This window comes from Ascaphus truei, chromosome 5, assembly GCF_040206685.1.
Source record: "Ascaphus truei isolate aAscTru1 chromosome 5, aAscTru1.hap1, whole genome shotgun sequence".
Lineage (NCBI taxonomy): Eukaryota > Metazoa > Chordata > Amphibia > Anura > Ascaphidae > Ascaphus > Ascaphus truei.
In genome coordinates, this window is record NC_134487.1 from 284256528 (window position 1) to 284280937 (window position 24410).

A 24410-nucleotide genomic window follows, 5' to 3' on the forward strand; every position below is an offset into this window, starting at 1 on the left:
GCGCACACAGGGGTCGGTTTTCATTACAGGAAAGCCAGTTCCTAAAGCCCAACAAGAGATTCTGCGAGCTGAGAGGAAGGAGGGGTGGGGGCCGCGGGGAAGGGAACTGTCACACTGCATTAAACTCCTTATTTTACCCCTAGTCTCCAGTTTAAAAACCTTCTTCATCTCAAAATGAAAATATTCCGCTTGGGCTTTTGAAAACATGAGCGCGGGATCAGCCCGGGAACGCCAGCAGCAGTGGGATTTGGGAGAAAGGGCTGGGGGAGGTCCCCCCAACCCCCCCTCCGACTCCCTCTAACACATCTGCTGACAAACCAGCCTCCGTGAGCCCTTCTGGCTGGAGAGCAGGGTCATTGCCAGGCACCTAAATAGGATCGATATATAAAATAAATATATACTATATCCCTTTATTCCAGGGATGCAGAATTTTATAACACACCACACCTGCACATTTCGTATTGTGCGGTTCACTGCTTGGAAGAGTTATTGCATTTTGCACAGGTGTGTATTTTAGTCACATTCATATGTAAATATACACCTCCCTTATTACTTCCGTTCACTCCCGCCTCCAAGACTTTTCCCGGGCTGCCCCCCAACTTTGGAATTTCCCTTCTCCCCTACCATACATTTAAAAGTCCCTTAAGACCCATTTAGACACTTCATTTCTTCACTTTCATATTAGAATGGCATATTCAGTCTTGATGTTAATAGCCAAATCGGCACCCAACCCACTACTCCTTGTGTCTTCACTTCCTTCCTTTTAGATTGTAAGCTCCTTGGCTCAGGGCCTTGTTCGGATTGGTCTCAACATATAGGTACTCGTCACACAATGTTATTGTCCTCCCTCCCCCCGTTGTACTGCGCTGTGGAATGTGTTGGTGCCAGACAAATAAAAGAATGAGGACTTCATGTGCATACAGCCTTTAAAATAAAGAAGTCCCTTTTCTGCGCTACTGGCCTCATTCAGGCAAGTGCAAGCCCACGCACGGAAGTGTGTCATGCGCTGGGGCGCCCTCTGGTGGTCTAGACCAATTCTGGTAATACTGGATGAACCATTTCCACTATTTTAAGCTTTTCTTTTGATTTATTTTGTACTTTAAAAAAAATAATAATAATTTTACACTCTGAATTTGGCAGCAAAAGCACGGAACACACACACACACACACACACACACACACACACACACACACACACACACACACACACACACACACACACACACACACACACACACACACACGTAAATGGATTGCTTTCCTGCCCCCTTTCTTATAAAACACATGCAGCACACTGTATGGAAACAACACGCAGTGTGATTTCCCCAAGCACGCTGAACCCCCTCCCCCTCCCCCCATCCCACACCATAACGTAGTCCTCCACTCACGGAATCCCCCATTTCCAGAGGCCAAGAACACCAAACTCACAAATAGGATGAAGCTGAAATCTGCTGTTTTTGGCCTTCTGGTAACACTGCACTCCCACACCTCAAAAATTACCCAACCCCTCATTTCTGCAGACATACCAATAAGGAATAAATAAACGTGTATAGGCCAAACACATATGTGTCTCCGGTCAACCCACCCGCCCCCCGTGCCTGAGGCCAAAGGAGTTTGTTGGGAAGAGGTGGTGAAATTTGGGGCAGACTTGTGTGATCTGCAGCAATTCACAATCTATGCTTTTTTCCCCCACCTAAAATGTTTCCATTTCTTATACAAAAGTGGTCACTGAAATGACAAGAGAGAAAACTTCATTCTGGCCTCAACTTGGACTGGAAGCATCTTTCAATATCTATTAGATTGTAAGCTCTACAGGTTAGTGAGTCCCTAACTCCCTGTGCTTACGGAGTTGGCCTGGTGCTGTGATCGCGACGCTGTGTCTAATTCACTAAGTGGCACATCACGTGGATACTGTGTGTACAGCAGCAGAGATGGTTGGAGAGTTACAGTACATCACAATCTAAGAGATAGGGAAAGGGCAGGGACGCTCAGCCTGTCCGTACAGCCGATGTCCGTCAGGAGCTCCTCCCACCTGTCCTTGCTGCCAATGTCCGTCAGTAAGGAGCTCCTCCCACCTGTCCTTGCTGCCAATGTCCGTCAGTAAGGAGCTCCTCCCACCTGTCCTTGCTGCCAATGTCCGTCAGCAAGGAGCTCCTCCCACCTGTCCTTGCTGCCAATGTCCGTCAGGAGCTCCTCCTACCTGTCTTTGCTGCCAATGTCCGTCAGGAGCTCCTCCTACCTGTCCTTGCTGCCAATGTCCGTCAGTAAGGAGCTCCTCCCACCTGTCCTTGCTGCCAATGTCCGTCAGTAAGGAGCTCCTCCTACCTGTCCTTGCTGCCAATGTCCGTCAGTCAGGATCTCCTACCTGCAACTGCTGTGAGCTGTCGGTCAGGTTGTCCTCCCTCCTTCTGGCCTCCTCCAGGAGCTGCGCGTTCTTCTTCTTCTCCACCTGCTCCTTGTGCTTAAGAGTCGCCACCTTCTTGTTCTGATCTTTGATTTGTCTGAGAGAGCGAGAGCAATAGAGAGAGAGCGAGAGCAATAGAGAGAGAGCGAGAGCAATAGAGAGAGAGCGAGAGCAAAAGAGAGAGAGAGCGAGAGCAAAAGAGAGAGAGCGAGAGAGCGAGAAAAAGAGAGAAAAGAGAGAAAAGGAGAGAGAGAAGTGAGGTTTGTACCTGTGACAATGCTGAGTGCCCACTGATACAGAACACACACAACTAAGACTGCGGATATAGTAAGCGTGCGACAGAGCGCATCGCGCGCCTGCCTCAGAGGTGATCCGTGGCCTTTAGAAAGGGGAGGGGAAGACGTGCCATGGCGCCATGTGAGCGGTTCATCCTCATTGGCTGAACCGCTCATGTGACCCGGCCGTCGTTGTGGGCCGAAAACGCAGTCGTGCTTCATCGCGCGCTCAATGGCCTGCCTCAGAGGTACAGCCTTTTGCTGGTGATCGCGCACAGTATGGACGCTGCCTAACACTTCCTTTGCCACACAGCGTGCATACCACTCCGTGCCGCGCAAGGCTTTGCTGGACACTGGCAGAGAAGCATTTACACGTGCACACCCCCTAATAACAGCGATATGTTTAACATTACGATTACCTTCAGCCAAAAAGCAGATATATATCTATAAATCCTTCACTTACTTTTGAACGTCCACACTCAATGTTTGCAAACATTGTATACATTCTTGGTTTTACTGCCCTTATCCTATCTCCTTACCCAACTGGTACCCGACATGGCGGGAGCATGCACACATCCGACTACATTACTGGGATCATGCAAACAAGATTGGCAATCCCCCCCAACCCCACATTCACACCTTTCTCTTTTCAAAAAGGATTTGAAAATCTAGATTTTTACCTATGAAATACACAATATCACCATCAATAGTTTACTTTGCGCCTACATGGGGTGACACCTTTAACCCATCGGCCTGTGGCTGGGATCCTGCAAGACATGTATTGAGGGTGACGAGGGTCTCTGGTTCAGTGATTCAAGGACACGGTTGATCCCTCCAATTATCTCAAAACACCCTGCCCTCAGTTCGCCAAATGCGACAGTGAATAAGCAGCAGATATACAGGCTCTCTGCACGGCCAAACACGTACCCACCATGTGCCACTGCACGGACTGCGATACCGGCACCAATCACTTCCCCAAGCTTCACGCTGCTACAACACAGCTGCCAGAGAGGTCAGAACTACATTGCAAGCTAAAGGGTTAAATGAAGTAGAAGGTGACAGGTACAGCCCTCTGCCACCAAAGCCCATAGAAGATAATGTTCTTATATTGCCCTACAGAGAATGTGTAACGCACAGAGGCAAAGTGACCTATTTGACCGGTTACCGGTTTGCAGAGGTGGGAGAGGGGACCGCGGTTACCGGGTTGCAGAGGTGGGAGAGGGGACCGCGGTTACCGGGTTGCAGCGGTGGAAGAGGGGACCGCGGTTACCGGGTGCAGAGGTGGGAGAGGGGACCGCGGTTGTAGAAGGTGGGAGACAGGACCGCGGTTAACAGGTCGCAGAGGTGGAAGAGGGGACCGCGGTTACCGGGTTGCAGAGGTGGGAGAGGGGATCGCCGTTACCAGGTTGCAGAGGTGGGAGAGGGGACCGCCGTTACCAGGTCGCAGAGGTGGAAGAGGGGACCGCGGTTACCGGGCGCAGAGGTGGGAGAGGGGACCGTGGTTACCGGGCGCAGAGGTGGGAGAGGGGACCGTGGTTACCGGGCGCAGAGGTGGAAGAGGGGACCGCGGTTACCAGGTTGCAGAGGTGGGAGAGGGGATCGCGGTTACCGGGTTGCAGAGGTGGGAGAGGGGACCGCGGTTACCGGGCGCAGAGGTGGGAGAGGGGACCGCGGTTACCAGGTTGCAGAGGTGGGAGAGGGGATCGCGGTTACCGGGTTGCAGAGGTGGGAGAGGGGATCGCGGTTACCGGGTTGCAGAGGTGGAAGAGGGGATCGCGGTTACCGGGTTGCAGAGGTGGGAGAGGGGACCGTGGTTACCGGGCGCAGAGGTGGAAGAGGGGACCGCGGTTACCGGGCGCAGAGGTGGGAGAGGGGACCGCGGTTACCGGGTTGCAGAGGTGGGAGAGGGGATCGCGGTTACCGGGCGAAGAGGTGGGAGAGGGGACCGCGGTCACCGTGTGCAGAAGGATGGGGTGCGGCGTTATTGGGTGCAGAGAGTCAGCCATTGAGACCAAATTAGTCACCAAACGTCTGTGGCTTGGACACTTATTTAAAGCTGCGCGCTTGGTGCAACCTGGGTAAAAAGGTGCGGACGAGGCTACGTGGTGCAGCCGCCCTGCGTGACCGGTACTAGATTCTGTGCCCATTCCTCCTCCCCCGCCACTCGGAGGTCAGGATGCTCAGCCCTCTAATTTACTGCCAAAAAAAACCAGAGAGGCCGTAAAACTGCTTCCTAAGGAGAAGCTAAAGTCAGAAATAACTCACAGGAGTTTACAGCCTGTTCCAAGGAGCAGCTGCCAGACTGAGCCAAATGCAGCAGCTAAACATCACACACAGGAGATATGGGCAGATCTGGCAAGGGCACAGAACAGTCACTGCCTTCTGGTTCCAAGAACACAATTATATGAGCCTACAATTACCTTGCACAAAGTTCATCCCTCTAGTAAAGGGCGAGCCAACTCCAGTCCTCAAGGGCCACCAACAGCTCAGGTTTTCAGGATATCCCTGCTTCAGCACAGGTGGTTCAGTCAACGACCTGAGCCACCTGTGCTGAAGCAGGGATAGCATTAAAACCTGACCAGCTGGTGGCCCGAGGACTGGAGTTGGCCACTCCAGCTCTAGCTCCTCATGGGCCCATTCCCCCCAGTTACACCACATCTCAGACCGAGATAGATAGAGATGACTGATGGATAATCCATCCAGATCGGAAGCTTGTGATGTATGAACCCCCTGAGCAGCCTTAGAACTAGCCCTCTACACAGAACTACCTCGCTATAGTTTTATAATATTTGTCAGTAATAGGTCTCCCAGCGGACTACAAACCCACACACCTGCCCAGGACCAATACGGCAACTAGAACTCTGCAAACACTAGGGCACGTGGATATAAAATAACCCTAATCCTGCCCACTGCTCCCAATCAATCGCTGAATATTCCTGGGGGACCCTTCTTCCAAACAGTTCGATTTAAATCAGCGATCAGTGCTGTGGATTCCTCATTTATCCACGGGGAGACCAGACTGCATATAAGCCACTCCTCTCTGCATACTGTGCACTATATACCTGGCTCAGGGCACAGAATTTATACAGTCAAATTATCCGACACCAAACCAAAAAAACGTGCGATTTGTATTTGAATAAAAATAATGGGTGTGCCAGGGGAGCGCGGCCTTCCAGTGAGATACGTGTAAGGCCCGTGAACGCCATGTGTATAAAAGTAACACCACTTTGCACATGTTCTACGTGTGAAAAATCGAGGATCGTTTCTCTGAGCACCTTATCTGTATTTCACTTTAGCCGTCACTTCTCATGATTCAGGATAACCGAAACAAACACAGAACAGATTTGTTTTACATTCAAACACCTGGCAGGAGACCAAGTAACAGCCTTCAGATCAACATATCCCTGGCAATCCTAACCAGACTATCCTTGCATAATCCCAGAAGAATGCAGCAGTGTGGTAGAGCAGGGGTGCTCAACGCCTGTCCTTCAGCCCTCCCCCCTCCCCCAACAGGTCAGGTTTTCAGGATATCCCAGCTTCAGCACAGGTGGCTCAATCAGAAGTTCACGCTAAGACTGAGCCTATGATTGAGCCACCTGTGCTGAAGCAGGGACTGATTGAGCCACCTGTGCTGAAGCAGGGCTATCCTGAAAACCTGACCAGTTGGGGGGTGGGGCTGGAGGACTAGAGTTTAGCACCCCTGTGATCGGACATCACAAATTCTGGATTCCCTGATAACAGACGCACACAATCCTCTCCCTGAACAGGCTGCCCGCTGGGGTTACAAACGTCTCCTAACTGCCACGTAGAGATGTAAAGAAGCTTATTTACGGATGTAAGTGGTACACGGAAGGGAAGCCATTTGGGCTGCTTAATGGGCCAGCGAAATAGGTGAACAGATGGATAGAGAAACTAAAGCAATCATAGAGACCGTACCTCTAAGATGGTCATAAATATTTTCATATGTAGGGGCCAGTCACTCACTTGCCTGGCCTGTAACGAGGGAACACAGTTGCCTGGCCTGTAACGAGGGAACACTCACTTGCCTGGCCTGAACGAGGGAACACTCACTGCCTGGCCTGTAACGAGGGAACACTCACTTGCCTGCCCTGTAACGAGGGAACACTCACTGCCTGGCCTGTAATGAGGGAATGCTTGGTCACTCACTTACAGGCCTGTAATGAGGGAATACTTACTGCCTGGCCTGTAAGGAGGGAACACTCACTGCCTGGCCTGTAAGGAGGGAACTCACTTGCCTGGCCTATAAGGAGGGAACTCACTTGCCTGGCCTGTAAGGAGGGAACACTTGGTCACTCGCTGTCTGGCCTGTAAGAGGCAGAGCTTATCTGTAGAGCGGTTATTTGCGGTCTGGGCATGTCATAGTGAATCAGGGGGAGTCAGAGCTGGGACAGGATACTTGCTCCCTAGATAACCCCCTCTGATCTTTGGCCTCACTGAATTCATCTTATTCCATGACACGTGCTCCAATGAAATACCCAACAATCTCAGCTGTGGAGCAAACAGCACGGTCGGGTCCAGCCTTGGTACCCAGAGAGAATGGGAACTGGTCAAGGAGGAGAGACTGGCAGACATGGAGAAAGTAGTGTTACTAGTGTTACAATCTGACAATTGTTATAACTACACACAAGCAGCCATATATTTGCTTTTACATTGAGGGAAGCAGACTCTTTGGTATCACATCTACTGGCTACAACATGGGATATAGCCAGTGATACGTTTTATCAATACCATAACTACAATATACAGATAGTCGCCCTGATGTGCTGCGGCGTATAATTATTATTAGGATAGAACAGTGTTTCCCAACTCCAGTCCTCAGGGAACCCCAACAGGTCAGGTCTTAAGGATATCCCTGCTCCAGCGCAGGTGGCTCAGTCAAAATGACTGAGCCGCTGATTGACCCCCCTGCGCTGGAGCAGGGATATCCCTAAGACCTGACCTGTTGGGGTTCCCTGAGGACTGGAGTTGGGAAACACTGGGATAGAGGAACACCAAATATAGAGATCGGATACAAATTGGACTTAATATATGTGAACAGGAACTGTTGAAGATGTACATTGGATGTCAGTATAGAGTGTTTGAGTTTATCAAACCAATTATAGGTTTACACAAGACAAAATTGATACTCTACTATCCACTCCGGGGAATTTTTTTTATAATGTATATATATTTTTAATCTTATATTGTGTTTAATTATATATCTTGATGCAATAATGTTTTTTTTTTTAATTATTTTTGATCTATATTGGTCATCTGACCGACTTACAGGGAAACTCTCTATCTGGTAGACCACTGTTGTCTGATATAATTAGTCCGAGCATGGAGTGCAATTATGTGGGGAATCTTTTGATCCTTCTTGGGTCTACTCTGTTCTGCAAGCAACAGAATATCAAGCAGGAATGGATTGCAGGCACAGCTGGCAGTGAAGGGGTTATATGCTGGTCCAGCTAAAAGGCCTGTGTGATCAACCCACAGCCAGCTACGGCCTTGACAAACAATACTGCAGCGTTGCGCTGTGTCCCGCTGAATCTCAGGGTGACCTGATCGTCGCTGCAGGGAAAAGCCAGACAAAGAGTTTGCTGATAGATTGGAACAGACAGAAGGGCAGAAAGATCCAGGGGACTCTGACCCATTCAGAGGGATAATAGAGCAGCGAGTTATTCAAACACAGGATGACGCTGCAAGACAGGCACATAAAGCAACATGTGCGGTTTGCAGGTACCCGGACTCAGCACAAGCTGCTGTCCCCGTAACCGATCCCACTGCTGACAGAGCACAGGGCAACTACAGGCACACATTAACCCATCCAGTTCCAAAGGGGGCTGGAGAAGGTGGCAAAGCAACAGAGTAATAAAAGGCTGAGCAATGGTTCTGCGGGCACCTTTGGCCCGGAATGGGACCAAATTGTCACCGCAGCTCCGACGCCGTACCTACTGACCGCTGGGCGAGTTGCCACAGGTCACCTCGCCAGCGCCTCTCCCAGCCTTAGGGCACCTCTGACGAGCAGGACACTCAGCGCGGCCGCCAGCAGCGGGAAATTAAATCATGGGTCCGGTCTGCTGGCCGCCGCACTGTCCTGCGCGGCGGAAGTGCCCTGCGTCTGGAAGAGGCGCCGTCAGCGAGGTGTCCTGTGGTGACTCGCCCTGTGGTCAGTAGTTATGGCGGCGGAGCGCCAGTGGCTATTTGGTTGCAGGCAAACATCCCAAACCGCCTTTGGCACTAGAAGGATTAATACCTCAGCCGTCAATTAGCCAGTTATTCTGGCAGAAGCTCACACGGGGTCATATCATTACCCAGAATCCCTGGCTGCAGTGTAAGCATTGTATGCCAAGAGAATGGGGGAAGACGGGGTTGTGGATCTGTGAGACATGTAAATGTACTCACGAGTGGGGTTTTTATTTGCCGTGCACTGTACGGTGGAGGGTTTTAATCACTTGTTTACTCACGATAACTTCGCTTGTGTCCGGTTGTAACCTGTTCTATGAAATTCCAATAAAGGATATTCCCCAATTACCTTCCAGATTTGCACGGTGTTAAACCTCCCCCCCTCCTCCATTTTTCAATGAAACTTCCTGCATTAAATCATTTTCATTTGAAATTGAGCGACAACAAAACAAAGGGGGGAAAAAAGAAAGGCAGAGAAAATGTAATTTGTAAATGCCCATAAAACTATTCATTCTACAGCAGGCACGGCATTTTATACTTTAAAAACACGACATCTGAAAGTAAAACAGAGGGCAGCGCAGAAGGCGTTCCATTCATACAATGTGCACATTAAACCGGAAACCGGTGTGGGAAGTGAGGCCGTGGGATGCAATCAAATGTAATTTCTACAACACGTTGAGGTCCTAGTCCAGTGATGGGTAACTGCAGTCCTCAAGGGCCAGCAACAGGTCAGATTCAGCACAGGTGGCTCAATCAGTGGCTCAGTCGTCGATTGAGCCACCTATGCTGAAGCAGGGATATCCTGAAAACATGGCCTAGCGATGGGCCGTGAGGACTGGAGTTACCCACCACTGGACCGCTATCTCTGCAGCTGCACAAAAGGGGGGAGAGATTTACTCGACACAGAGATGGAGTTGCAGCAGCAAATGTCTGTTTGGAGCCTGTGTTGTTCCTAGAGGGGGCAACACGGTCTCCTCCACTTTCTCTCCTCTCCCTGGCTGCCGAGAAGACAGCTGTTGAACTGGAGCACTGAATTGTAAGTACAGACTGTGCTCCCAGCTGCTGCCTCCTTTGCTCAGATGCTGCACCCACAGTGTATCATAGCAGCACTGAGCCTCCGACAGTTCTACAGGAGAGAGATGGTGACCACTGGCCTCACTGAGCAGCTCGGCGTCATTCAAGGGAAAATCCGACTGCCAGAAAGATTAGTTTGGAAAAGTTTAAGATTTGCTAAAAGAACAGAAACTACAGGAATATATTGCATACTCCACCTTAAACCCCCTCCTTCCTTCGATATAACCATGTGGCCTTCGTCTGAAAAGTACCTTCCTTTTTTTACAATATTTACAGGCTAAGCACTTCTGTAACCCAGGCTGCGCTGAAAAGCTGTGGTTATAGTGGTCGCGCATGACGTTGCTCATGCCTGCACTTAGGTCTGAGGCGACAGGGGTGCGTGGCTGTGAGATCACGTGAGCGGTTCGACCTCATCGGCTGGACCGCGCGCGTCACCCCGGCCGTCGCGCGACAAATACAAAATTGTTTGTCTTCTTGAGAATCGCGAGCGCGCTCTACGGGCGGCCTCAGAGAAGCGGTCTGCTGTTCGCGCTGCGTGCACAGTCACTGCCACTATAATCGTGGCCTAATACGACAAGCATAGGCTTATAGGGTCCCATGTTAAAATGGATAAGTAAAGAGCGACACACTGTGCATGTCGTTACCCAGAATCCCTGGCTGCAGTGGAGGCTCTCTGCTCGTTAAGCGATAATGGGGAAAGACAGGGTTGCTGACCTGTCGGAGACATGCAAATGCACCACAAGTGGTATTTTTATTTACTCTACAATATTTACAAAATATTAACCATCGGAAACTGGATGGAAAAATTGCCATCCATTTAACAGAATTAGGTGCACAGTACCACTACTTTTCCATAGCACTTTATTAGTTAGTGTTTTTGTAGGGATAGGAGTAAAATTCCACCTGCTGAGCAGAACCAGCAGTCAGCTGGTCGGTGCCCAGCATGCATTGCAATGTGCTGCTCACTGCTCTGGCAACCAAGAGACATGCTGCTCACCATGAAGGTCAGCCCTTTAACTTTGGCCACATTATTATTATTATTATTACGTATCTCGGTGCCTCCGCTTCTTAAATAAATAAGGCGCAGATATTATAAAACGCATATCAATTGACGGCATGTCAGAACAGTTGGTCCTGTGTTCCTTATGAAAGGTTACACAACCCCATCTTTGTCTTTTATTCCAAATTTCTGGATCCTGAAGGATTAGCAAAAGCAAAGTTAAAGGGCCCGTGCCAAATAAATTATTGTTAATTTGGATGCTGCAAGACAGGGAAGAGATTTCCAAATCTATTGGTGACGTTTTCACCTCAGACATGGCTGCATTTGTGTGTTAACCCTGCACAGGCCTTTCGTACACAACAGTGCATGAAGACGTTACCACTTTTTTTTGGCAATGGCGTCAAGGAAGAGCAAGAGAAAAAAAAAGTCGAGAGTTCAGTGCGCCGATCTGCTTGGCATATTCTCTCCCGCTGGGCATTTGATCACTTTATGAGGTTTGGTGAAAGACCAAGAATTATAAAGCAATGCCAAGGAAAACTTTGCAGATAACAGATCCTAGAAACCAATTTCGGAACTCCGTGATGGTTTTCCTGCTGCCATTATCTGCAGGTGAGAAGTATTGCTAACACACACAGCCAGGCTCCGAGGCTGGCACCCTCAGGGGAAGCATGAGGAAGTCATTCTTCACCGAGAGGGAGGTAGATGCATGTATTTATGTCGCCTTTATTTATATAGCGCTCACAGTGTACTGGGCGCGGAGAGATTACAATCTAAGTGGAATGCTCGAGACTTACAGAGACAGCGGGGTGAGAGAATAAGTGCAGTAGATGGTAGTGCTTAGGTAGGCACTTGTGAAAGCTAGGAGAAGGAGATCTCATCCTCCCAACTTCTTGTACTTTCTCCCCGATAAGGATACTGTTTACAGATTGGGGAATCTGCATGATAATGAAGGACCGTTGGCACCTATAGTCCAGGTCAAATTACTTTGGATAGACATGGGAAACATGACATGGAGACTATAAGCTATATACCAATTAGGGTGTATAACATACTGCAGTAATGCTTTGATGTACATCATTATCCTGATCTCATTAGGAAAACCTCCATAAAAAGTCACATCTCATTTACATGTCGGCATGTGTGTGAGACAACTTGCTTTTAGTCTTCACCACACATGTTCTAATGGTAACGGGAAGGGTAGATTAAAAAATAAACCTGGAGAGAGGGTTCTTGGAGGTATCGAAGAACAGGTCCACCATCCGCCAGTGGTGATTTAGAAGAGAGAGGTCCAGTTAGAAGCATTGGAGGACACATGTTGCCCTCAAAATAGGAAATGTATTCAGTGGAAGCGATAGAGAGAAGGAGAACAAGTGGGAGAACACAAGATGGGTGCCCAAGGACCCGGTTCTACCATTTGGCCCATTCAACCCTTGGACGAGGAACAGCTCTGTATTAGCATCGATAGCAAAACGGTCTTTACGTGCTGTTGATTTCTATTTTCCCAAATGACCGCAGGCATTTAAGGATTAAAGGTTTTAAGATAACAGTGTGTTTGGAGAAGGTAACAAGCCTAACCGATATAAGTAGGGCTAAGTTATGTGCACACAAAACCTAAAACCGAAATGTGACCCTACACAGCAGACACTAAAAGCCTCAGGAAAGACCCCAAATCCTCACATCCTGATATTTTGGGATTACCGGCGGTCACTCACTGAAATGCCCGGCATGCAGAATTTTGTTGTTCTGTATTTTCCACAACCACCTGTGGGTCAAAATGACCAACATTAAAACCGGATCACCATTGCTGCAGAGACATGGCAAGATCTCTTAATTCCTCTGCTATGGCCCTTATCCAGCTGTATTTAGGAATGTCCGCTGCCTCATAATCCGCTCATTCACCGCTTATCCCAAGGGATGTCTCTTCCTAAAGTGTCAAATGTTCATGTCTTCCACCTGGAGCCAACTTATGGAAGGTTTACACAAGATCAGACCTGGCAGACTGTTGGGACATTATCGAGGTAAGAAGATAACTGATGCCCAAATTGATACTTGCCATCATAACCACTTCTGCAGACATTACATGACTATCACAACGCACGACAGAATTGGTGCAAAGCACTACGGGCGCCGATAGGCCCCAATACTGCACTGGGACCTTCATGGCTGGAAAGGTTATGTGGATCCTTCCAAAGCATGTTACAATACTTTTATATAGGTATTCATGCAGCCATTAGTAAGCAAAAAGAAGAAAACACGGCGCATAACTCATAGTGAAATCAATATGTTAAAAATTAATAAGTGATGGTGGTAATTATATATATATATATATATATATATATATATATATATATATATATATATATATATATATATATATATTATATATATATATATATATATATTCATTGTTTTAACAATTAGTAGCGCAGATTTTGTCACCCTTTTTTTCACATTCATGCAGCCATCTCTGTGGTGGAATCTAGCATCACATTACTGACTTTGCAGGGAAGCGGAGCCTCAGAAGGGGAGAAAGGTGCACAGATATCATTATTACCCAAATACAGGGGTAACAGAGGCAAGATCAAAAGATTTGCCCGAGATGTAATATTCAGTGTTAGAGGTAGGAACTGAGGCCAACCCGAGGCCGTCCTGATGAAGGTGCCTTTGTGACACCGAAATTGACTTATGACAATAAAAACACAAAGTATTGAATCAAGACTGGAGTGCCCCGGTATTTATTTTTGATTTGGATATCACACACAGCAGCAGTAGCACCTGTGACTGAGCACACTGCAAGCAATGTTACCAGCAGCTTTGATTGGTTTCCGTGGCTTTACATGCCGGTCTGGGACATTTGGCTGCAGTCGTTTCGGCGCGCCCAAATGGCTGCCGGCGCTTTGCCGCCGGAAGCTGCCGTCAAAACCGACCACTTCGCCGCTGCCCTCTAAGGTAAGTCAACACCCTACCCTAAACCCCCTTACCTTGAACTCTTACTCAAAACCCCCCTACCCTTACCACTAAAACCCCTGAAAATTAACCCCGTACCCAAACTAGTAATAAAACGTCTTTGAAGCGGCAGGCACCGGGGATTCCAGCGGCAAAACGGCCGCGATCAAATGTCCCATTCCGTTACACGCCAACCCCTCCACCTCTCCCCCTACAGAGAAGTCTTCATGCCCCTTCAACTAGTTTTCCCAAGGCCCCAGAACAGAAGTATTAGGAGTAGAAGAGCCAGAAGAGCATTATTATGCCATTTTGGATACATTTAAAGAACTACAAATTCTTACACTTTCAAGCATTTATAGCACCTGTAGCACATAGTGAATTTTAGTGTGAAGAATTGCACATTGCTTATGCTAATTTCATTATAGTTGAGTCCACGGGCCACACGGCTTTTTGCAGGCGTGATTTAACCTCCGGCCTGCTGGTCGAAGAGCCCAGGTTTATGTTATGTGGGAACATCTAATCCAGCGATGTCCAATAGGAATTCAAAGATTAAAGAATATTAAAAGTACATTATGTGGCATTGCCATGTAAATAATTATTATCTATGTATGAATTGAAGACCAGTGGTTTGAACAATATCTTCTGGCCCTTGAATTCGCACGAAAATGTGAGATAACGTAATAATCACAGACACATACACGGCAACACGACTCGTTGCCCATCGCCAACAACTGACCGTGTCGCAACACGTGTCCGTCGCAATAGCGAGTCGCAATGCCGGCTGTGTTGCCCCTCAGCCGTCGACGCGGGGGCTAATAGTCAAGAACATGTGTGACGAATTCAAAGAATGATTTCTTAGGAGTTGGGTACGAATGCATTCGACGCAACGCAGTGTCCTCCTCGCCACGGGCGGCATGTCTCAGGCGTATTAGATACCGCAGATCTAAACCATACGCTGCTGCAATTCGGGGGGGGGGTTTAAATGTGATGATTTAAGGGTTCATGCTCTCAAGATGTAGCACCCGGGGTTTCACTCATACAGTCAGCTCAGACTCTGGCTCTGTTCATTAGGTAAATGAATTGAATTTGCATCTGCCAATGACTAAACACTAGGGCAGAGGAGCACAAACTTTTTTCCTTGCGCCCCCCCTGCCGGCAGTACCCCTCTCTCCGCCCCCACTCCCTCCCCCCTCTTACCTCTGCTCCGACGTCATGACGACACATCCAAGAAGCCGCCGGAGCCAAGGTAAGTGAGGTTCACAGAGGCCTTCGCCGCTTCCCCGGCACTTAATTTAAGTTCCTTCGGGAAGCGCGTGGGGCCTCTGTAAACCCCGCGCCCCCCCAGTTTGCACACCGCTGCACTAGGGGAAAGCTGTGGGGCTCCAGTTCGCAGCACTTTTTTTTATTATTGTAAAAATCCAACAATGATGGTTATTTTGAATTTGTAATCTTTAAATGAGGAGACATACGATCCTTCTCCTCCGACAATTGTAATACATATAAATAAAAGATAACAATTGATGGTTGAACAAATATTGTGGGAATGTTCCTTTCTACACATTTTTCTGCTTTTATTTTTCTTCTCCTGCTATGGTTTAGATTCTTGTAGATTAAAAAAAAATATATATTTTCCATATACATAATTATTCAATGAGTCCGAGTACAAGTAGAAAAAGACAAAAAGGGTGCAGGATATGAAGATTGCTTTTGTATTTCTATGTATATTTATGTATTATTTGAAATCACTTCAACTAATTAAAGCCGGTGTAAAGTATCTCACTCACGTGATGTGGGAGATAAATCAGGCAATTCGGTTATATTAACCAACTCTAAACTGACTCGGCATCTTCAGTAGATAATCCAGAGTATAGCAGGGACTCCCAAAACATAAAACAAAAAAGCAACCAAAAAAAATGGCCAATTTTGCTTTACATACAAAATAAAGGCCAAAAAGTAACACACTCACAAACGGCGGTACCGGGAAAGCGCTGTGACCACTCAAAGAGCTTCCTGAGGGGCTCTCTCTAAGTCTGAGTGAAACGCGTAGGGAGACAGCGTGTGGAGCTTTCCTGCACTGTGGAGACAGCAGTTGTGACCCCTGCTCTCATCCCCGTATGTTGGCGTCAGACCCGGAAGTGACGCCACGACTGTCTGAATTGGGAGGGGAGGTAGTGTTGCGGTGGCTTTTCCTGTAGCAGTTCAAGTGCTATGTTTTTGACCCCGAGTGGTCACAACGCTTTCCTGTTACCTCTGTTTGTGAGCGTATTACTCTTTATTCTGTATATAAAGCAATATTGCCCCTATTTGCTTTTTTCGTTTTATGTATTGCGAGTCCCTTCTATACTCTGGATTATCTACTGAAAGTGCCAAATTTGTCCATGAAATGTCTGAATTGACTGTATATCCTCTGTTCATTTAATATAACCATGTATCTGCCATCATAACTCTGAGCCCAGGACATACTTGAAAACAAGCGGTAACTCACAATATACTACTTCCTGGTAAAACATTTTATAACTAAAAACAATTAAATAAATCATCTTAAAGTCGGTTAATATAACCTAATTATCTCCCACATCACGTGAGCGAGATACTTTACATCCGTCCTTAATTCGTTGAAGTGATGTAAAACAGTGTCGCACTATATATTTGTGCCGTTCCCCACGCCACATATTTCCTGGGCATTTTGCGCTCCGGATCGCGTTCTCTGTATTCGTCGGTGGGAAGAGCTGCACTACTCCTAAGGATTGTGTTTTTTTTACAATTTTTTCACTTTTTAGCACAGATAATATAGATTATTTTCACTTTATCCACCTATTTATAAGTGCTACTTGTGCTTGACAGATATATATATATATATATATATATATGCTCCCAGTCGCGCTCCTCCAGCCCATGGACTGGCAGGTGTTGTGATGACACAGTAGAGGGGCAGCTAAGGACAAAATAGTCACAGCGGAGCTTGCAACAATCACAGAAATCCAGGCAATTCTGGACCTAACGGGAGACGTCATGATTACATCGTTATAAATTTAGTCAGCCAGTCTGCACATCTAAAAATGTCAGCCTGTTCCTGTCTCCAGAACCTGCTCTGTCACAGGGAACGCGTCGGGAGAGAGTCTGATAAACAAAGGACACCATCGTGAAGAACGGCCCCTGCTGACCTGCCATAATGATCACGACTTGTGTAATGGGAGCTCGTAACGAGCTGCCCCCTCCCTGACTGAGTCATGGGAAAACTGAACAGAACTGGAGTCCCCCCCCCCCCCCTTCCATGTGCTGCCAGCACAACGCTCATTCCCCAAAAACAGGAGAAGGGCTCGGGAAGAGGACAGGAAAACAAAGATCTGTTGGGTGGGGGAGGGGGTGGGAAAGCCATGTTCAGTTCTCCTTAGGGACCGTACCCCCATTTTATAACAGGCAGCGTTACAGGAATGCATCCCAATAATATCGTTAAAGTGGCATCACTTGTTAGGGCGGGCAGGGTGACGCGGGCATCGTGTGACATAGCTGGGACAGGCCACTACGTCTTTACTGGACTTCCAGCCTCAGCACTACCGCCAGTGAATAAGTTCCTATCGGAAGCTGAAGAAAGTTTAATAACCTTTGACAGCTGGTTTCGGGATTTAAAAGGTGCAGTGCTCCTAACCATCATTATTGTATAGCACTGCTACACCCGCGGGCGGCGAAAGGGTTACGCCTATTTTATTGGGCTTAAGAAAGGAAAATGGGGAGAGAAAAAATATACTGAATATTTATTAAGACGGCCACAATTAGTCTCAAGAACTGCTCCACCGTTAAAACTCTGTGCTGCCAGTGAAGGAGTTAATCTTCCAAATTGTCCTGTCAGCCAGTCTAAGCCCTTCTTAAAAAGCCCTCCCCCAGTGAGAGCAGCTGCCAGCTCCCCAGACCCGCTGCATTCATCCCATGGCTGCAGGGTGTTAATCCCTTGAGACTTCACACGTCTAGGACATGTTCCACCCTCCGCACATCAGTGCCCAGACTTTGTAATACACAGGATCACAGCGGGCAAAACACATGTCACCTCGTAGAATCCTTCAAAGATCGCTAATGACCAACAACTAGCCTCAGAGAGTGACTCGCCCCATGTACAAGAGACTGCTCCCCAGTGAGCGAGACTCGCTGCATGTACAAGAGACTGCTTCCACTGCGCAAGACTCACTCCACGTAGAAGAGACTGCTTCCACTGAGCTAGACTAGCTCCATATTCAAAAGACTACGTCAACTGAGCTAGACTCACTCCATGTACAAGAGACTGCTTCCATTGAGCGAGACTCACTCCATATTCAAAAGATTGCTCCCACTGAGCACGACTTATTCATGCGATAGGCCTGCACAATACATACATATATAATAACCCATCGTGTAGAAGGTGCCAGTGAAAACGGTTACTGACCTTGATGTCAGGCTGGGAAGAGCCATGTGTCCAGGAAGGAAAGAAGCAAAAAAGAGTTAGAGAGAGAAAGATGGTTAATGTACATATAGTACTCAGAGAAATTATTAACTATAACAAGATGCACAGAATTAAAGAGACAGATTCGTGACGCACTCACAGCCGAGTCCCGGCTATTTTGCAGACCTCACCTACCACACGCGTGAACCTCAGCACATGTCTGCACGTTACAGCTTGACGTCTCTCCCAGAAACCTCTCTGAGCCGTGACCAGAATTTAATGTAAAAAGTTGAGTGAAGGGAAAAATTATTCCCCAAAACCCCGCTCTGTGTCTCTGTGCACAGGGAGCGTATGAGAAAGCGGTCGTCAAAGCAGCAGCTCCAACAAACAGCTTTGCCAGGGAATCCATCTTGGACATGTACACAATACCTAAACACAGGCTTACTTTCCCTTGTCTCGCAAAAGTGACGCTCAAAATAAGAATATGTTTTGTGACTGCGCCTCTCGGAGGGGTTTAGCAAGAACTAACATGTGGCCTGCCGGAATTATTTCAGGTTAAATTGCAAAAGGACATTTTATAAAAAATGTAATATTTCACAGAGTGGCAGCGAGAGGGGCAAGGGGAAGAGAGAGGAGAGAGAGAGAGAGGAGATAGAGAGGAGAGAGAGACTCTCACTGCACAATTACCCAGCTCTGGTATGTTAAGAAGCAGTTTTGGTAGCAGGCAGGGGAGAGTAGAGAGGAGCCAGAGACCCTAAATGCCCAATCTGCTCCAAATGTTTTGCTCTGGACAATTTCTCACCTTTATTCGTCACCTCACTCTCCTTCTCTCTGCTCTTAATCCATGCTGCGCACATGACTGCAGGTTATCTGTAATCTGTAATTCATGCGCTGCGCCTTCTCATTCTAACAGAGCGCGTCCTTCCTACTTGCAGGCAGTGATGGAGAATGGTTTGACAGGTTGGACTGTAAGCTCATTAGACAAGGACTCCCCCTCAGTTTTGTCTGTTTGCAGCCACCGCGCCACACACACACACACACACACACACACACACACGTTTAACCAATGCTGCAATTTATTTTCAAAATGGCGAAATACAAAATAAACTATGTAATAACAATGGATTCTATATGTAAATGCAGTTCGTACAGGAGCTTTACAGGCATCAAAAATATGTCCTTCAAAAGTTTATGCAATCCCCCGTAGGGATTACTACGGCCTTAAAGAGTTACCTGTGTGGGTTCGCAAAGAGTAACGCCCCTTTTCCCTCCGATGGTGCGGGGTGATTTGGCAAAGTATGCCCCGCCCAGTTCTGCCTGGTGACAGTGACATAAGAGTAGGGTATATATAGTAGGGGAGAAAGTTCTAGACGTTAGGTCTCTGAAGGAGTTTACTGAGGAGGGGCCTCTTTGTATAGTGTGCATAGATTATTCTAAAATAGGGCAGGGATCCCCTTTCTTGTTCTGGAGTTAGGGGTCGTGCCCTTCCCAGATAGTGCCCATAAAGATCGCTCCTATAGTATATGGTGGAAGATCGTGCCTAATCGGGGCACCCCAAACCGTGACCCAGAGCATAGCAGGATCAGCCCAACAAGAGGGTCATCCAGAAGGCCACAAGGTGGCATTCAGTACCCTAAAGTGGGATACTGAGGACAGCCCAAAAAGGGGATGGTACAAGGCACAGAAGGTGCCCACCCAAGGGACAGAGTGCCACAGACACTATAAAGGGAATGGATCAGTTAAGTAACTCACGATGAATAAAGCCTCAGCACTTCCCTAGTGGGCCAAGATTGGGCTAGCTAGGGAAGAGAAAAGAAGATGTATAAACGGTGGCGAGCACAAAGACTGGACATATGGTAAAGTGTATGATGTGACCGAGCACCTATCTACGGCGGTAAATAAAGCTCCTGGTGTCCCTCATTGCATCTTCAACGGCTACCTATAGTCCCATGTGCACGGATCCAGCACCCCGACAGGGTAACCAACACTGAGCAAGCCAATTAAATAAACATTTGATGTAAACGCCTTAGGAGCCGGGCAAGGAGGGTCACGTCTAAAATGTACACACACACGATGAAGAACAGAGAAATGCATCACCCTCGCTTGCCACACACCTTCCAAATCTGTTCCAGCACCTCCCACATCATACACAGTTCAACAGGCAAATACTTAGATTCTGGGAATAGACATGTCGATTATTCTGTCACTTCCTTGTAGCGCCAAGCTCAAGAAGTATGTAGGCGGTAACCCACTTGGGGTCAGCACATAGAGAACGTCAGCCTGCAGTACAGAATGTGACTCTTAATTATGGGTGGGCAAACGGCACCTGCCATAGTTGGAGCGATTCCATGTGGGAGTTCACATGAACACACAGTGACCGTGTGGCAGAAGCCCCTAGCTGGGGCGAGGGGGGAGAATAAGCCGTTTTATGGTAGTGGGACCTGCATGACTCTTCCTGAAGATTTCACACACCACATTAGTGCAACAGCGCCACCTACCTTACCGTGTGAGATCAGCGGGAACACGCCCTGCAGCATTAGAACTATGCACTGGGGGAATTGCTTTTACTGGAATGTGATTGGGAGTCCGTCTCCCTGATATTCAGCATCAGCGTATTCGTCTCACGGCTACAACGTAACTACTACTTTTGGTCCAGAATCCCCCCCAAATCTCACGATTTTTGTCCTTGGAGATTGACATCTCTGAATTTGAAAAAAAAAAAAAACCTTTTTGCTGCGTAGGCGGGGCCCGAGACTGATCTTCTACAAGATCGGGGAGTCTGAGGATGACAGGCAGGAGCTTACATCCCACGCAGGGTTAACGAGCAGCATCATACCCCGGGATGTAAAGCAGGAGCATCATTGTTTATTTATAAAACGCCAACATATTCCGCAGCGCGGTACAATGGGGGACAAGAATAATGCCAATACAGACCTCACACTGCTGCCGGAGCACGCTGCTCCCATAGAAACCCTGGTCATGCACCCAGCGGTGCTGCCTTTGAAGTGGGAGGCACTATTCCAAGTCACAAGATTAGGTTCCATGTGACCATGTGCAAGTCACTTCCTCCTCAGGACAAGCACTTCCCGAGCCCGTACAATTCTATATACAGAGCGCTAGCCGGGGCGACTCACTTATGAGGGGGGGAGGGAGGGGCGCAAAGGGCAGGCCCAGGGAGGGGGGTGTGCAAAGGGCAGGCCCGGGGGGGGGGGTGCAAAGGGCAGGCCCGGGGGGGGGGGTGTGCAAAGGGCAGGCCCGGGGGGGGGGGGGGGGGGGGGGTGCAAAGGGCAGGCCCGGGGGGGGGGTGCAAAGGGCAGGCCCGGGGGGGGGGGGGTGCAAAGGGCAGGCCCGGGGGGGGGGGTGCAAAGGGCAGGCCCGGGGGGGGGGGGGGGGGCGGTGCAAAGGGCAGGCCCGAGAGGCTTGGCTCTTTGTTTCAGTGTTTAATGAAAACTACAACAAAAATCTAAACCCAAATAAAAATCCTGGAGGGCAGCAGGGAAAGCGCGAGAGGAACATCGGCTGCAAGCGAAGCAGCAACCAAAATTCTGTGTGTCGTCTGTCCACACACGCCGCGTACACACAACACGCAGTGCGCTCAGCTCATGTTCACCTCCGGGATGCCAATGACTCTTGACCACGGTTCAGGTTTGCTGGCCCTATTAATTTCCCACTTCCATGCCCCGCTGACAATAAATACAGTAGGTTAGGCAAAGATTTCTAAAAATATACACTGTACAAATATTTGTCTTTATAAAAAGCCCCGCTCTCTTCCTGCTTAGCATAAATATGGTATAACCTTAAATAAAAGCGTATGGTACAAGGAGCTTGGTTTATTTGTTTAACCCTTCTCAGTGCCTCTGGGTAACGCAGCAGTGTGTGTGACTGCCGTTCTCATTAGCACCAGGTGGTGTTAAAATACATTTCCCCCCGCTTTTCTGTTTGGGGACCTAGTACCGAGTGATTCCAGATAGAGGGGTGACTATTACTTCACATATGCACATAACAGACATTTTAAATGCGAGTATACATTGATGTATGCTTTACACAAATCGCTTTGAGGCTCAGACAGACTGCGCAATTTGCTCTTTTTTTTGTCTTTATGTTGCTTCCAGTAACACAGATTATGGGATAAGAAAAAGGACCTTCCTGACTGATAGCAGAGATCACGTATTATCCGAGAGACACGCACAGAACTCAAGAGATTCAAAGTGCGAGTTTAAACTCTTATAGAACCAACAAGCATATATTCCATCTGTTTGAACATATTACACTATTTGTGGTATTTTCTCTTTGCATATTCCCTGGGCCGAGTAATTACGCCTAAGAGAACCAACGCCAAATATTGCCATTATCTCATGTTGCATCATGAAAGGGAATTCTGGTTATGGAACAAAGCTTGCAACAGCTACACTGCCCGATGTGCCTAGAACCCAATGCCCAAGTTACATCGCTCTGTGCTGAAAGCCTCTCTTGTAGGAGTGCGATTACACTGTACCCCCTTACCCAGCCTCGCCCCTTCTGGAGACTCACCTCTCCAGCTCCGCGATCTTGCCGTCTTTCTCGTTCTTCTCATTCTCCATCTCTTTTAGGATCTCCAGCAGCCGGTCCACCTCCGCCTGGGACTTCCCCGCCTCCTCTCGGAACCGCGACACCTCCCTCTCCAGCTGCTGCGTGCGCTCGCTCAGCTCCGGGCTGGACCTGGCCTCCTGAGCGGCATCATGGGCCTGAGAGAGAACAAATATGAGAAAAAGGAAGAGGAGGGGAAAAAAGGGAGAGAGTGAGGAGGAGAGGGTGAGAGGAGCGAGAGGAGGAAAGTGAGATGAGCCAAAGCAGAGACAAGGAGTGCTGAAGTAGCTTATTTAAAACCCTAGTGTCACCCCGATCAGGTGAGACTTGGTGCCACCTTCGTGCCAGTTACCATCATTGAAGTTTAGGAAACATTGGATGTTATATTAAATACAAACCCAATAAAGCTATTAGAATGTTCCACTTACGGCTACTTTGGCAGGGGCTCTTACAGTTACCTCTCCTGCCTCTCACCTACAGTCATTTAGAACATTGCTAGTTGGGTAACAGGGAGCAGGAGAAGTGCAGGAATTATTGAATACACAGGCTTGTGGGGGCGGTCTATTTAGATGAGGGCGAAGGTTTCGCCAAAGTTCGAATTCGCTGTAGAAATGGCGTTTTCTCGCAATTTCCACTTTTTCTTCGCCAATTGGTCAACGTTCGCCCCCCTCCCTCCCCCAAAAAAACGCTCAGGTCGCCTCACCGAACGAAGAAGAAGAAAAAAATCGTTGAAGCGGAAAAACCCCGTGAAATAGAGACAAGCGCAATTGCCGCCTTTTGTGCGGTTAAACAAAAAGGTTGGAACAAACTTTTGCGGATTTGCGAAGCAGAACATTTCCAAAATATCGCAAAGCAAAACTTTAACACATTTGCCCATAGGTTCAACTTTGAGTTGTAAGTTTCATTACAAAGATATCATGCCTTGCATGCGATTGTCTCCCCACTGTCTCAGCAGCACCCCCTCCTCACCTCTAGGAACCCTGCACGTCAGCCTCACTATTCGTGCACCGCATGGAGACTGCGATTAATTTACACACAGGCGAGACGCAGCTCTGCTCCCCCGAGCGCACACATTACAAAGCGGAGCATCATGCATGGTGCAGAAGCACCGTGCGGTCGGGAACATCCTGTAACTACACAGACTCCCTAGGAAACTCTCGCGGGACTGGCAGCGGATTCATTACGGTGAATGTCACCTGTGACCTGCAGGTGTAAACGTACACCCCGGATCCTGGCACAGGATATCTGTGGGGTGATGGATTAACGTAACCCAGGAGCATGGAGACAGCGGAGAAGCAGGGTTAGGCGGTGCAAGGACTTTATGCTCAATAGAGGAAGCAGTGTTAGTGCAAATATTAACGAGTAATTCCTTTTCTATTTGAACACTTTGTAGAACAAGATCTTCAGCAAACAGTCCTGCTTAAAGAAGCAATACTACTTACTCTCCTTTATTCTTCTTTTTATATTTAAAGCATGCGACAATTTTTATTTAAGATGGTAATATATGGATATCTTTGACTGAGACACCGATTTAGCCACCTGTAC

At 48.1% G+C, this 24410-nt stretch overlaps 1 protein-coding gene across 19 annotated transcripts in view; it reads right to left on the reverse strand.

The window, feature by feature from the left end:
- The window catches only part of ERC1 (ELKS/RAB6-interacting/CAST family member 1), a 190998-nt gene that overhangs the window by 76523 nt on the left and 90065 nt on the right, over positions 1-24410 (reverse strand). For all 19 annotated transcript variants that reach the window (XM_075602383.1, XM_075602380.1, XM_075602378.1 and 16 more), the window contains 2 exons: positions 22830-23023; positions 2366-2501 (listed from right to left, as the gene is read on the reverse strand). In XM_075602383.1, coding sequence (XP_075458498.1) covers positions 2366-2501; positions 22830-23023 — 330 coding nt within the window. The remainder of the gene's footprint in view (positions 1-2365; positions 2502-22829; positions 23024-24410) is intronic.